General features: G+C 39.5%; 1 protein-coding gene across 1 annotated transcript in view; it reads right to left on the bottom strand.

Moving 5' to 3' along the window:
- whrna (whirlin a) overlaps nucleotides 1–15,640 on the bottom strand; it is a 112,365-nt gene that overhangs the window by 16,913 nt on the left and 79,812 nt on the right. Inside the window, exon 5 of the mRNA XM_070850833.1 lies at nucleotides 13,767–13,803. Coding sequence (XP_070706934.1) covers nucleotides 13,767–13,803 — 37 coding nt within the window. The remainder of the gene's footprint in view (nucleotides 1–13,766; nucleotides 13,804–15,640) is intronic.

A 15,640-nucleotide genomic window follows, 5' to 3' on the forward strand; every position in this document is an offset into this window, starting at 1 on the left:
CAGCCGGCTTCTCTGCCAATCAGCAGGACGACACTCTAGCACTTCAGAAACTGAGGAGCTGCCAATATCACTTCTCCGCTCCATATCTGCTCCTTATTTCTCTTCGCCTTTTCTTTTCTCAGTTATCTGCTCGCTAGCATGCAGCTTTCCTTTAATTAACTGCTTAATCAAAGACATCACTTCAAAGTCACAGCTTCGGGCTCTGTGTCTGCCTGTGTTTTTTTTGAGACGGAAACAAGAGGAAGAAACAGGCCCAGCACCATCTTCCCCTCCTTCTCCTTCCTCACTCTCTGCTTCCACCTGATCCTCAACTCTTGCCTGCACTTGTACATCTGTATTATGAGCAATAGTTGTCCCAGTGTCCTGATCTGAACAGAGCCAAAAATGGTTTAATGCCCAAGGTGAACTGTGGCACTACCCTGCCTGAATCTTAATCACCTCAGCGCTTACCATGAAAATGTCTCTACAGCATCCGTGCCCTGGTTACTTAACTCAAGGGCGGCGTGAAGTGAACCGATGAGGCCAAACAAGGTATGTGAGCAGTCAGTCTGTCGCTGGCTGTCGTATTAGAGGGCAGATTGGCACTTGAGGGAGCTAATGAAATTGGTCATCACTGAACTGAAGTGGAACACCTGCAGTCTCCTGCTAATGAGGTCTGCTCCACAAGGCAATGCACAAGAATGGAGAAAAGGGCTTTTACTGTAAGAGCACAATTTTACAGTTAATGAATGTCCGCTGGTCTTTTTTGTTGGATCTGCTCCATCTCTGAGGTCATTCTTTGGCTGGGTTTGTTAAATGCCGGATAAGCGGATTGGGCCTTTTATTGCATTGATCAACAACAACAACGGCCACTGTCGACATTCAATCGATAAAGAGCAAACTGGCCAAGTTAAGACCTGGATATGCCACATATACCTTATCTCTGATGTGACTTGACTCCATTTAATGACACAAAGAGTAGAAAAAAAAGTTGAGACAAACCACTAAAAGGCCAATAGATATGAGACAATTCTCTGTTTTGTTGAATCACACCTCCATTAGTCTCAATGTTCATTTCTGAGACACAAAAAACACTCTTTCCCTGCACTCTGTAAAAGCTTCATGCAAAAGCATCCTGAAAAACAACAAGCAAATAGCTATGCTGACCCACATGGTAGTTATAAACCTCTCTGTACCAACAACCATGCACAACTAGAATGATCAACACTGCTGGATTCAAGCAGATTTCTAAAAAAACATTTTATTACTGAAACAGAGGAGTGACTCTGCTGGGTTAAAAAAAATCGATGTCTCTGTGGTGTTAAAAAAGGTTTGCAGCAGTTAGGAGAAATAAACGGTTGAGTGACTTTAATCTGAAAACACTGTTTTCTACCCAAGCTTGCCTTGAAATTACCTTTATCTATTACTAAATTATCACAATTGCATTGTAATGACAAACCTAATCACTGCCTTGATTATGTTCACTGACAACGTTTGGTTGAGTGAATGAAGCACTACTAGAGTTGCAGTGGGGTGGTTATTTGACATTTCCTCATGATATTAACAGAGAATATAAGCAGCATTACGCTTCCCTCAAAATGTGTTTGCTGTTGCAAATTAGTGGTATATAAATGTAATTTATGGGAAACAGGGTTGTTGCGATCGCACATCCATTATCTATACCTCTTATCCATCAGTGTCACGGGGGGGCTGGAGGCAATCCCAGCAGACTTTGGGCGAGAGGCGGGGTCACCCTGAACTGGTCGTCAGTCAATTACAGGGCCAACATATAGAGACAGACAACCATTCACTCTCACAACTACGGGCAATTTAGAGTCACAGATTAAGCTAGCCTGCATGTCTTTGGACTATAGGAGGAAGCCCATCCATCCCATCCCGGAGAAAACCCACGCAAGCAAGGGGAAAACATGCAAACTCCACACAGAAAGATCCCAGGTTCAAACATGGATTAGAATCTGGAAACTTCTTGCTGTGAGGCAACAGTGATCGTTGCTGCGATCATGTCCTGTCAAATTAATTATACATTTTTATACCATAGCCACTGAGAATTCTCTATTCAGACTTGGCTAGAAGACATGTATTCACTTATCTTATCTCCACCAGTTTCAGTAATATTGTTCAGCACAATACAGCATTTGTCTATTCTTGAGATAAAGAGTGATCAGTAAAATGTCTCCTCCTCTCCAGATTTTTCAGGATTTTAATACTCAGCTTTCTGAGTATTCCTCTATGGCCAGATGCCTGGCCGTAAGGGAGATTAAATCCTTTTCTCTGAAAATAAGACCAGGATGGGAAAAATCACTGAAAAGAAAGGAGAGGAAAGATTGCGATGCCAATGTTATAACAATCAATCGTGCACGATAGTGGCACAGATTGTGTCTGACCTCTAAGGGCAGATCTTGGTATTAAAACTAGAGGCCTACAGAAAAAAAACAATTATACCTCTGCCATGTTGTAATATTACAGTCGTAGAAATACCCAATGAATTAGCTTCTCAATTCCATCACTGATTCCCACCTGTCTGTTTATAAACTTTAAGAGAGTCTGTGTGAAGCCTCAACTTCATTCTGAACACATCATCAAGATGTGAAATCGACCCCGCTCTTATTGCACTTTAGGACCACTAATCACCTTCAGCAAGGGGATGGATAGTGGTCGCTAATCACTGCAAGAGTTTCTCTCTACCATCTGTGTGTGTGTGTGTGTGTGTGTGTGTGTTATTTTGCTAAGAGAGTAGCCAGATCTGCTAAATTCTGTCTGATGACCTGAAAAATGATCAGATCAGAATTAAATGTTCTTGTCAAACCTTGTGGACTCACAGCGTGGAGCCAGAAATACACACCCTTATTGTTATAGGACAGTAAGATGTACCACAGTGTATCTCTGCTGTTAATAATTGATCACATTTATTATACATTTGACTATGAAGAGATAAAGAAAATTTGCGCACAATCAAAATGATTTTTTTCAAGTTAATTCTCGCGGGAATGTTGAATCATTATTACGCCTCAGTTATTCTTTCTGTGTAAGTTACTTAGACGGAATGGGGGGGTCATTTTTGTTCCGTCTCTGATCCAGCAGTGGAGGGAATAACAGAGCCGCATCTGCATCTGTGTAAAAAGAACGAGCCAGCAGGATCGGACGCAAGTAGACGCCAACACTGTTGCGTTACATATGATGCCTCTATTAATTCCAGAAAGTCGGTATGCTGTCTAACATCACACTGTGGGGTGATAATTTGCCACCATTGTATGGTTCAGTGTAATCACCAAAGCTGCCTTAACAGTGAGTTTTCTTTGCAGCAATGTTGCACAATCTATGTTTCAATAAGGGTAATAACTAAGTAAAAAGGCTCCACATAATCATAAATAGCTCTTACAAATACTGAAATGCTGACTAAATATTTGCAACATTCAAAAGAACAAGCTCTGTCGCAAAAAATTCAGAATCTATCATCATCCTTTTGTTTTATATTTGATGCCCCAGTCTTTGACTCAGATCCCTGTCAGCTCTCTGACTGTTCTATTGGAGAACAATAAGATGTTTCTGACAGCTGTTTGTCAGCTCATGGAGATGATGATTTAACAAAGACAATACATATCAAATACAATATGTCATGATCTTAAATGCCAGGATCCTACATCCCCAATATGATTCACAATGCACATACACACAGTTTACAGTTTACAGATTATTATTAATAATTTATGTTTTGGCTTTAAATGTCACTCATGACACAAAGCCTTTTACATATTAGCTATTTGTGATGGACTGTACAGGTTGCAACAGCAATAGCTTTCTAGCTAAGTTTGTTTTTAACAAAGTTTTAAAAGGACTAAAGGGGTGGACCAACAGACTACATGTAAGGGGCTGGCATATGGTGACCAGGTGTCCTGGTTTGTCCTGGATTGTCCTGGTTCCAACCCGGGTGTCCAAGTTACAAATATCCCCAGTTTTCAATATTCATTACCAAACTGTCCTGGTTTTCACCAAAACTGACCTAACCAAACATAAACACATAAACAATTGGCCATACATCTGAATTCAATGCTGACTTGTCTGAATGCGTATCAATCATTCAGTGTGCTGTTGTCAAGGCCGTAGCTAGCCTGTGAGTTAAAGGCAAACAATATATGCTATGACGCTTGCCGCTCTGTCTAACAGAGCCTGTCAGCAAGCTAACTGACTCACATGTTAAAGAAAAAGTCAGTATTTTCTTAAAAGAGCCAGGAGGCTTACTCCTTCCTTCATAAAGTACCCCGCAATGAAAATGCTGCTTTCATGGCTTCATGGTGTTGTAAGGTGTACTAAGCACTGAAATAACCCCCCATCCTAATGAAAACACTTACAATGTATGAGTAATCGTATACGTGCCCATGCATGGACGTGCAGAACACTTAAAGGTTTGGGGGTTTGAAAATATGATCACCCTAGGCTGCCATAAACTTGTAATGAATGTCGTAATCTCACTGAGGCAGCACAGGACACATAGAAAACTGTGAGACATTCAACAATCTACCAGTTTTCTAAACTACGAAATGAAATGGCAGAATGTACATCAGAACTTTAGATTCAGACAACTTCCTCTGAAAAATACGAAAAGCTTATGTTGTTAAAGTCACAAACCTGTTGGTTGGAGACATTACCATGATGGCACCATTGCAATCCAGCGTCTCACAGGAGAGACTTTACATTTACAAGCTCTTTAAATCCTCATCATACTCACTGTCAAAATATTTATAAAGTATTTATATCACTCTTGGATTTCTCCCACAGTTGATATTCTTTCTGCTCTTTGTTTCAGTCTGTGATGAGTTGTGTGCAGACACGTTTCAACTGCAGGCTTTAGATTTTTGCTGCAATCCTGTTGGACATATCGATGTGTTTCAGTGAACAAGAGGGGAGACTGGTTGACAGGCAGGATCTGCTGGTATTGAAATCACACTCTTATGAGCATCCTGCAATGATTTAAGTTTAATTCTGGATATCCACAATACTGATAATATGTATATAATGAGACATACTTCAAACACACTGTCAAATATCTTGCTTTCTTACACCACTCAGGATATCGTGCTGCAGGTTTGCTTTTCCAGTATGAGAGAATGAGATATACAGTATACCTGGTTATATTCTTGTAGATTAAAATGTCGCAAAATATCAACTTTGTCTTTGCTTGGCTTGATCTTCACTTTAAAGCTGGAGTGCTAGGCATATAAATGAATATCCATTACATCAAATGATCTCCCAGTATTTTGCAGTACAACAGTTTTTTTAAATCTGGTGTCTGTGACAACATTCCCGTGCTGGTGCACCACTAGTAATGTGTTAACAGCAATGATTGGTTTGCCAAAGCTGTAGGGTGGAGCAATAGTGATGGTGCAGGATAAAGCAACTGGGAGTATGGAGGAAAAATATGAGAAGCATCCAAGAAATCTTGATCAAACAGAAACACGGCATTCAGAGAAAGGATTACAGTAAAAAAAAGAAAGCGTAATAAAGCGTAAAGACAAACACAGACAACCTTTGCTGTAGCTTGAAGAATAGACGTGGATGTTGTGTTACTGCTGTTGGACAGGTTGGCATTTTTTAAATATTTGAAGTAGGCTATCTAGCTATTACATTTACTGTATAATTGTCTTGGAAGTGTGGAAACACATGTATTTGTCATAGGCCCGTGTCAACAGTGTTACTCTCACTGCAAGAAGAGGGAGACTACAGTTCTGTTCTGCAGGTTTAAGCTGTTCATGCTATAATCTTACATTCAGTACAGTAAAATCTTGCCAGTGTTTATTATGTTATTATGCTGTTTATTATACTCAAAACCTTTCCCATATATTTAGTCATATATGCCTCTGTGTTCATCATATTTCATTGTAAAATTTGCTTGCTTTACAATGAACATCATTACAAATTGGGGGAAAAAAGAGAACTGCCATCAGCTGAGTCATTCTTGCAGGTCTGTGTAATGTTGAGAATCTACACAAATAAATCTCTAAATGCATCTATGATACATAGTATACACTATACACTGTGCCTAAAATGTGAGCTAAAATATGCAAGGGATAATGTGTAAGGGATGAGTGTGTTTATCATTCTCTTCAGCCAGTTGATTTCATTCAGCCATTGTTCATTAAGTATCTATTTCCTTTAATTCAGAGTAAGTGTTACTTGGGTATCGGTGGGAATCTAACTCCATTTTGGTTGTGTGTTGCCCATGCTAATTTGTAAAGCCTGTGGAGAATAGGATGAATTGTGTATGGCCGCAGGAGGGTTGTATTCACAGTGTCCAATAATACCTGTAAAGCAGAAGAGGTCTGAGGAGTAAGTTTGTCTTGTGTCTGTTCTGTTTAAAAAGAACATCTTAAGGTTCAGCTCACTAGCTTTCAGCTTAGAGTACCAGCAGTTTGCTGCGTATGATTACTGTATGTGTCAGTACATCCATGATCAGGGCATCTCAACCCATCAATATCCAGATATAAATATAAGTGATCATCAAAGGGTCCATTAAGCAAATTAGGTTTGACTGCCAAAAACAATATTTACTGTTGTTATTCACTGTAATACATTTTGTTGTCTCTCAAACAACATTCATTTGCTCTAGATCAGGACCCAAATGGGGTCAGGGCAGAATTACTGATTGAGAATTGGTGTGTGACCTACCTAATTAATTAGCTTATCGGTCTGGCTTGGCCTTTGGGCTGCAATTAAGGGGTGAAGGGAGTGAGGAGAGGGGTGTTTAGAAGGACAGATGTGACCGCTGGACTGCGCTGAATGTACACGCCCCAGTTGAAGGAGAGATGACACAAGGATGCAGAAAATTGGAAGATGAGCACAAACCTGTTAGCTTGTTTAAGCAGCACAATCACCGTCAGATCATTTTGGGAGAGATTAATATTTATACTGAGGACGTGTTTGCACAGTATGAGGTTGGCGGTGTGGGCCGACTCTAACAGAGGCTCTCTGGCTCACATGGAGGAGCAGCAGGGCTGTGAATTATCACCTCCCTCCCTGCTGCCTAGCCCTGAAGCCTTGCTGCTACATATCTTTCCCCTTAATGTCCTCCCTCTGTTTCTGCATGTCTATCGCTCTCTGTCTGTCTCTCTCACACACACACACATTATACACTTACACACACATTGGAACACAAGCACAGAGCAGCAACTAGTCCACTACTCTATACTCAGAGCTTGTACACTCAGACTCTAATACAAATTGTATGGTTTTATTTCTTTATTTTTGCATCTTCATGCTTTCAAGGAGCACTTGGTATTCTTAGAAGCTTCTCAAGGGTTTCTAGAGCTGCTATGGACCAATGGTCTATGCAACATCCTTAATTACAGATGATTCTGCTAATCCGTCTCATCAGGACTGTGCAGGTGTGCTTTAATCAGATTTGACTGACAGCTGCAGCTTATAAGCAAACAGCCCAACACCCAAAATCAGTGTCTGATCTTGATTTGTTAAATTCTGGGGTCTAAGGTACAGACTCACATAAAATATGAAATCACCAACATGATTTTGCACTTGTCAAATGATGGTGTGTTGATGTTGATTAGGGAAATAGGGGCTGTAAATACAGAGGTTCAGGTGAAGCTGAGAAAAAAGGCCTCGTCAATGAAAATACTACAGCACGAAGCATGTACACACCCACTTACACACACACACACACACACACTGATTCCTGCTGCTCTTTCATCTGGGAGGTCAAAAGACCCCATCAAACAACATGTATTCCATCAAGGTTAGTCTATAGGACGCGGGTTTGAAATGGATACACAGCATGGCTCAACCAGCATGATACAAGACCAACAATATCATTGTGTTGACACCTTGAAATAACAAACAGTATTAAAATCACCTTTATGACCATGAGGTGTTCATGTACTGCAGAGGGAACAGTGGTCATGTGACAACCGTTGGTTTAAAGATATTGACACTGTTACACATGGAGGGATGATGAGCAGACACCACTGTGCTGATAATATGGACAGTTACAGACAAAAAAAATCAGCCCTACAAATCTGCTGTTTAATGAAGATCCCAGAGATTCCCCCAGCCAAACTGTGCATGCAGCTATTCTATTTTGTAAAGAAGAGTTTTTATGTTTAACAGTGTTTAACTTCAACTTCGCAGATTTTGTTTCAATAACAGTAAGGTTATACTTACCCCAACCAATTCTTACTAATTGATTTACTTACAGTTAACTCCACAATCTAAAAGCTATATAATTAACATCCAAACATGCTCAATGGAAGAACAAACAAGGTTCTTGATTTCATTTTTTACTAAATATTCAACCCTCTTACTGACTAACCAAGTAACTTATATAACTGATTAACAGATTAACTTTTTTTTAAATGAATCCTGACCTGAACAGATACTGAGCAACATTATCATTCATTGTGTCACGCTTCTGGCCACCTGGCAATCTTAAGCTATTTTCAGAGTAAAAGCTAAAAAAAACCCACTGTGCACTACCTGCTCAGCATCAGCAGCAGACGGACACAGTTAGGTACTAGCTGGTGAACATAGTGCAGCATTTAGCAGCAAAGAGACAGATATTTCCCTCAGGAGCTGGTAGAGCTGAAAAACAGAACTTAAAAGGAGTAAATATTGGACTTAGATTCATCATGTGGCCACAAAGAAGACTCCAAGTGAAGGGTACTGTTGCTCCGTAAGTGCTGGATTTGTAAAAAGGCACTACTGTTTGCTAACAAATTCACTATTTCAACTTAAAAGGTGATGATATGTCAATGTTGTGTATCAATACCTTGATACCTATAACCAAAGTTACTGTATTGTACTCAGTAACTGACTTCCAGTTGGATTATGAGGAGAGCAATAATAATGAAAGCATTCAGAGAATCAGCGAAGTAAATGTTCAGTGTAGCTGGAGTAATTGTTTACCAGGATACAGAATTACATCATTGGGCGATTCAAACATACAGCATATCGAACACGTACACCTTTATATACACTGTCCAACAGCAACTATAGATAGAATGCAGAGGAAGAACAGCAAAGGCTACATGGTGACAAACTGATTGAATTACAATGTAAAGACGATACATAGAATAATAACATTTAATCAACTTTCATATACATTTATTATATTTCATTAAAATCACTAAACTAAAGCATTGGGACGACAGATGTAATGAGTGTTTTATTTGTTACTGTAGATTGGGAATATAGAGCTCAGAAAAATGAGACCTTGTGGGAGATTGGACCTTGGGACCATAGGGATGCATAGCATTTGCATATTAGCATTGTTATAATGAGTTTGTTGACATTAGCATTTAGCTCAAAGCACTGCTGTGCACAAACAGCCTAACAGAGCTGCCAGTATGCTTAGTGTTGTTAATGTATACGAAAAAGATGAAATCCCACTACTGTGTCACTGCGACAAAGAAAATAACACAATTAACAGCAGAGAAAAGCTAAAACTATGCCGCCTGTCTCAAATACTGGATTCTGTGCTAACGCAATATGGCAGACAAAGCTGTCTTCAAACCAATATTTGAAGACCTGCTGCAGGAAATTATTAACTTTATGGCTGGAGTATAAATATCTCTATAAGGGAAAAGGGAAAATGCTGAATTGCTGCTGTTTGGGAAGTCCAGAGGCACAGCATATATTGTTCACATGAAATGTGTCTGCAATATAAATAAGCAATATAAGGGCAAGATGGTGAAGGTTAAGTAAACATTTCTATTGTCATGAAGCATCTTTGATCGCAGCAATGGGAAAGGAGAAAATCTAAGGAATATGAAGCTTGATTATGATAATGATTTTCCTTGAGTCTCTTCTCTTCCCTCATTTGGGGATTTCTAAATGAAGTGTCAGTGTAACGTTGCCCACCTGATGAGACTTTTACGTGAAGCTTTGCTTTTAAACCTGAGTGGACTGCAAAGTGTCTCATAAAGGCTATTGATTCCAGACATCACCTTAGCTGGGAAATCAGAATGGACTCAAACCGCATCAGCATGCATGGGCTTTTTTTTTTTTTTTTTACATCAGACTAATGGAAGGATGGATGGAGTTGTTTAGTATTACCACTTCTCTCACTTTCTCACTTCTTACACAGGTATGACTGCACCTACAGGAAAGTTGTATGATATTCCTAACTCTCATTGTATTTGTGTTTGTGTTTGACTCTGATGCAAAGACTCATACATGAGACTTGTGAAACCGAGACATCAGTCATATAACTGCAACATCAGAGGCTCAGATTGAACTTGGGACATTTGTCATGTCACATTGATTTCACAGTGAACTGTGGAATAAAGCAGAAATGCCAAACAAACATCTACAAAGCGTTTTCACGACAATGGTACAGGACCTGCACATTAAGCTTTCCACAAGCATAGTTTTATGGTAAATGGAATTAAACAGTCTTTTTCAACCACTCAAAGCATTTTTAAGACTTCATTCATACTCACCCACTCACACGTTTCATACAGGAACTTAACTGAGAAGTGGAGACTTTTTTTTCACTCTCCGAAGCTCGGATGTGGGAACAATGTGGGGTTCAGTGTCTTGCCCAAGGACAGGGATCAAACCGCCAAGCCTCTGAGTGGTTGACGACCCGCTCTACCTCATCATTTTAAAACATCATTTTAAAAACGCTGCTTTTGTCCAAGGACAACCTTTTAAGGAAGGAAATATGCTAAACTAGTATTTCTTTTGCAGTTTCTAAACACATTTGTTTAACTTATCATCACTGTCATGTACAAATCTAAGCACAATGTATATAATGTATATATTCATATCCTGCCAAATCCATCTATCTCATGTATATAATGTAGCCTGTACATATTCATCATTTACATTTGTTTATAGCATTTAAATGTTTATGCTTCCTGTATCTATAGTTATGTATAAGTGCATAAGAACAGCGGAAACACCAGAGTCAAAATCCTTGACAAATAAAGCTGATTCTGATTTTGACCCTTCTGTGCAACACAGTTTTTAGTGTGTTTTGTGTTTTACAAGGTGTCATCTAGTCCAGTCCACTGACCCACCTCTACAGTTGCAGTGTGGCACCTATCAGTGTCAGTTTTTCTTCAGAAAGAGTTATTTCTCTGCAACACACTGGAGAAGAGACTGGATAAGAAGGCAAGTGTCGTGTAAATTGTTGGAGGATGAAAGCAGCCAAGAGGTCATACATTTTCCAGGCTGACTAGTAGAGGAGCAGAAATGCTTTTTCACACATGACCACCACACAGAATCGGTAACACTGCTGATATTACAGGCATGAAATCCACCGATGAGATTATTCATATGCTGTTGTAGCTTTGACGCTTTGATTGACACCACTAATGCAGGGTCACAGAACAAGTGTAATTTAAATGTTAATATAGTGACTGGTTGAGACAGTCCTTGAAAGAAAAATAACAACATTGGTTATTGCTTCAAAAGCTTTAAAATGCCCTATACTTGTGAAAATGATGCCTGTCCTTTCTCATTCACAACGGTGAAAGAGTAGCAAAAATGTTGTTATGCTTGCACAAAAAGGAAAATTGGAAGTTTCTGTCAGTTAGTGTTGGGTTCTTCAAACCATGAAGATGATAATGTCCTAACGCCTAACCAAGCAGCTCTAGTTGCTTGGAGTTTGGAGGCACAGCCTATTTTGTTGTTTGGTGAATAGCTGGATTTGGCAGCCAGCATATAGTGGAAATACTACAACATCTATTAAATGTCCTGCAGATTGTTTAGACCCTTTTATTTGAGAGCTCCCAACCAGTTTTCAGTGCCCCTTATATAATCCATCTCAGTTTTCTGTCTGAAAAGGGCTTCTTTGACAAAAAGGGCAGGTAATCACAGCCACTGCTGTGCACATTGTGGTGTGCTGTAAGGCAACAGGTTAAAACAAAGGCTATAAATTACTTTTAAATCCTTAAATCTCGAGGAAATGTGCTCCTCTTCATCTCAAAATACCTCCCATATCCATTCTATCTCTCTCTGGTCTATCTTACAGTATTGCTACACTACTTCCTACCTCAGTTAGGAGAAGACTGTCCATCAGACCTTCCATAATGAAAAGTGAGCCCTCCCTCTCAACCCCCGCCCCTCCCTCTTGCACCCTTTCTTTCTTTGCTGTCAGTTGCTGTCTCCTCCAACTTTCTTTTCTTTCCTCTCCTCGTATTTCTTCATTGCAACGCTCTCTCCCTTTCCAAAGTCACAGTCAAAGTCAACAGTACATGCAGTAGTAGCAAACTGTACGGTGGGTGAGTTACATGCAGCTTCATGGTGTAGAGTAATAGCATAAAGCCTGTTTTTGCTGATTGGGTGTGTATCAGTGTCAAGACAGTATGACAGTATGTACATTTGATGAGCCTTCAGGGTACCTAGTATAGATTTTGGATTTTAATGCTGAGGGTTGGTAACTAAAGACCAAAACATGAGATCCTATGGATACAACAACAGTGTCCACGCTGTAATTCACTGAAGCCGGACAGGCTGATGAGCCAAGCTGACTGAGCATGTAGTTCTTCACGCCAGTGTCTCAAATGACGGTGCTAGTGACCAGGAGGTACAACAGATTTTAAAGAGAGGAGGAGAGCTCAGTCAATATAGCACACATTGAGGTATCTGCACTGCTCAAACTTAATCACACACTGAAGCACCAAGCCAATTAAACTTAAGGGATACCAATCTGTTCAGTTAGGAACCATAAGCGAATGTGAATCAGTTTCACCTGTTTTGGTGCAAATGAAAGTGACAACAGGTGCACTGGAGAGGCAACAGCAAGACAACCCCCAAAAAGGGGAATGGTTTTGCAGGTGGTGGCTGCAGACAATTGCTCTCTCCTTATCCTTCCTGACTGACTCTTCTCTAGTTGTGCGTTTTGCTAGTGCCCTTGTCACTACTGGTAGCATGAGGCTGTACCTGCAGCTCATGTTCCCCAGACCTGAATCCAATTGAGAACCTCTGGGACGTTATGTATCGGTGCATCCACCGCCGCCAAGTAGCGTATTTCTTCAAATGACTTCAGTTACCAACAGTACTGTTTGGACATTCACATAAAATTTCTGGCTCTCAATCCCAGTTCCTAAGTCCCCTAATTCAACCAAACTCTCCCAAAGTTCAAATGATTGCAGTAGTGCTCCCTCTGCTGCTGGCCAGAGCAGTCACATCTCTGTCAGTCTCATCACGAGCAAGGCAAGTCCAAAACCCCAAATGGTATTAACAACAATTTAAAACCGAGAAAATCAACTTATCCTTACATTTGAAAAACTACAACCAGCACTGCAACATTTTCTTTGTCCCTCATGTTATTTGTTTTGCTCTCCACTTGGTATCATACTACATAAAAATGTAAATATGTATACATTTTTCAGTTTTCATGATTCAGAAAGTACATATTCTCATTGCATCAGTGTTTTGATTGATCTGGAATTAAACATTAATAAAAGGAGGGAAAAAAATGCTCATGTTTTTGACACTGTAACAATCGATGGGCTTTTCTTAGCCAAGACATGAAAAAGTTCCCAGCAGGTAAAAGCTAAAACTTGACAGGTACAGCTTGCTCATTCCGATCAATGACAAAAGACTGACAGAAGAGCGATCAGTGCCATTTTTTACTCATAATCTCTCTTCAATACCACTTTCCAGGCCGGTGATGGAGTTAACAGACGGTCTGACAGGCAGATAGATAATCATGCCCCAAGAGAAACACACAGCACAAACTCACAGATAGTCCTGTGTTTAGCGTGCACACATACACACACAAAGAGAAACTGATGTCTTGTGAATCTCACCTTTCCTGCTGCAGAGGCTCCTTTGTCCACTGAGAAGCTGCAGAGAGGGAGATGAAGAGGACAAATTAATCACTGAGGGACAGTTGAGCCACCACATCGATTATATAGACTGCTAATCCTGACAACTCTGACATATTTAACCCTTACGCTGGAGTCTGCTGTACATATCTTAACCACTGACTACATAGACTACGTAATGATGAGTTGAAGTCATTAAGTCAGGATGTGGTGAATAATGCAAAACGTGTAATGATTACTATAGGAGGGCCGATAATGAAGAATTGTCGATACATTTATTTGAAAAACGTGATAAAATCATTATAGTCATTAGCCTGTAACATCACTCTGATGTGTACAGTTTTACATGGCTAGACCACAAATGGCAGCAATGCTCTTAGAGACCATCTGCAGAACATGAACGTTACGCTTTCAATCACATTTTTTCAACTTTACCTGATGAAGATACCTTTAGACTGCATTTACATGCACTTGTAAAAACCTAATTACAAGAAAAATGATGTGCATACATAGTAAGTATGCACACAGAGGACAGTCATAATGAGCTTTTACTGCATTTAGGGAGCAAATGCTAGGAGTGATTTATAAGTTTATAGTGAACAGCTTATTTTAGTAATTTTCTCATAGACATACTGCCCTCACTCTCCAAACACACACACACACACATTTTGGCACAAGGAATCAAAAAGAGGATTTGAAATATCTTGACTGACAGATTTTCATCTTTTTGAATACATTTGCCATTTATCACAGATTTTTAAATATTCATCGTGGCTTTCATGTTCTTTAGAGATGTGGCACAAGGCACATTTACGGGAAACATGAAGTGGGCATGTTTTCCAGTCAGTCTTTTAAATAAAGCACAGACATCAAAATGCACGTCACAAACACAATCTCTCTTTGCAAACATAAGCGTAAGCGTTTTGGAATGTGTATCATTTCTGCGCTACATTCCTGCCCAAATGAAATGACTTGAGTAGATGTCTTAACACCCTCGAAGTGCCCTCAAAGTAGGGGCTTTAAATCCATGCACTGCCATGCCAACTCAGTGCAGAAACAACGAAAAATAGATATAATTAAACCCAAATCCAAAAAATGCTGCAGTCCCACCTGCAATGGCACATTAAACTTGGTGTGGAGGCCTATATTGGGATTTGAATTCAATTAGCTCTGTTGACTTTCGAGACTAACCCAGCCATCTATTCTCTCTCCATACTTATTTTTCAAATGTCTCCTCCCTTGTTGCTCTCTTTGTGCTGCCAGATAACTGAACGTCTATAAAGAAAAGATACTAAATGAAACATCATGTGCTGCGCTATAATCTCACAGATTTAAAATATGCAACATGGTAAAGACACAGAGAGAAAAAGTGAACTATTTAGTGCCACTATTTCAAGCTACAACATCACCCAACATTTCAACTCCTGGTGTATTTTTTCTTATTTAAAATGATCCAAAATGTTCATATCCAAATTCACATATGCAACACAACACAAAATTGGTTGTTAAATCATTATTCATAACATTTTAACTTTTTTTTTTTTTTTACCTGCAAGTGCATAAGCCTTCTTAGATATAAAATAAATAAATAAATACAATTCAATACTCTGGGAATTATTTAAATTTATTCACAACATTTATGTAAATATATTGAAATTGGGAGTTTCATTTTAAACAACAACATAATGTTGTTGCAGAGAGAAAACAGAGTGCAACAAATCAATGCATACAGAGAACAACCACCTGTGTTGCCTGCAAGAAACAGATCAGAATCTGCCACTGTAATAAGCTGTCATGGTTATTACAGTAGGAGATTCTGATCTTTGAGGGATTCAAACAGACATTCACTGTAGATG

This window comes from Pempheris klunzingeri, chromosome 19, assembly GCF_042242105.1.
Source record: "Pempheris klunzingeri isolate RE-2024b chromosome 19, fPemKlu1.hap1, whole genome shotgun sequence".
In the NCBI taxonomy this organism is placed as follows: Eukaryota; Metazoa; Chordata; class Actinopteri; order Acropomatiformes; family Pempheridae; genus Pempheris; species Pempheris klunzingeri.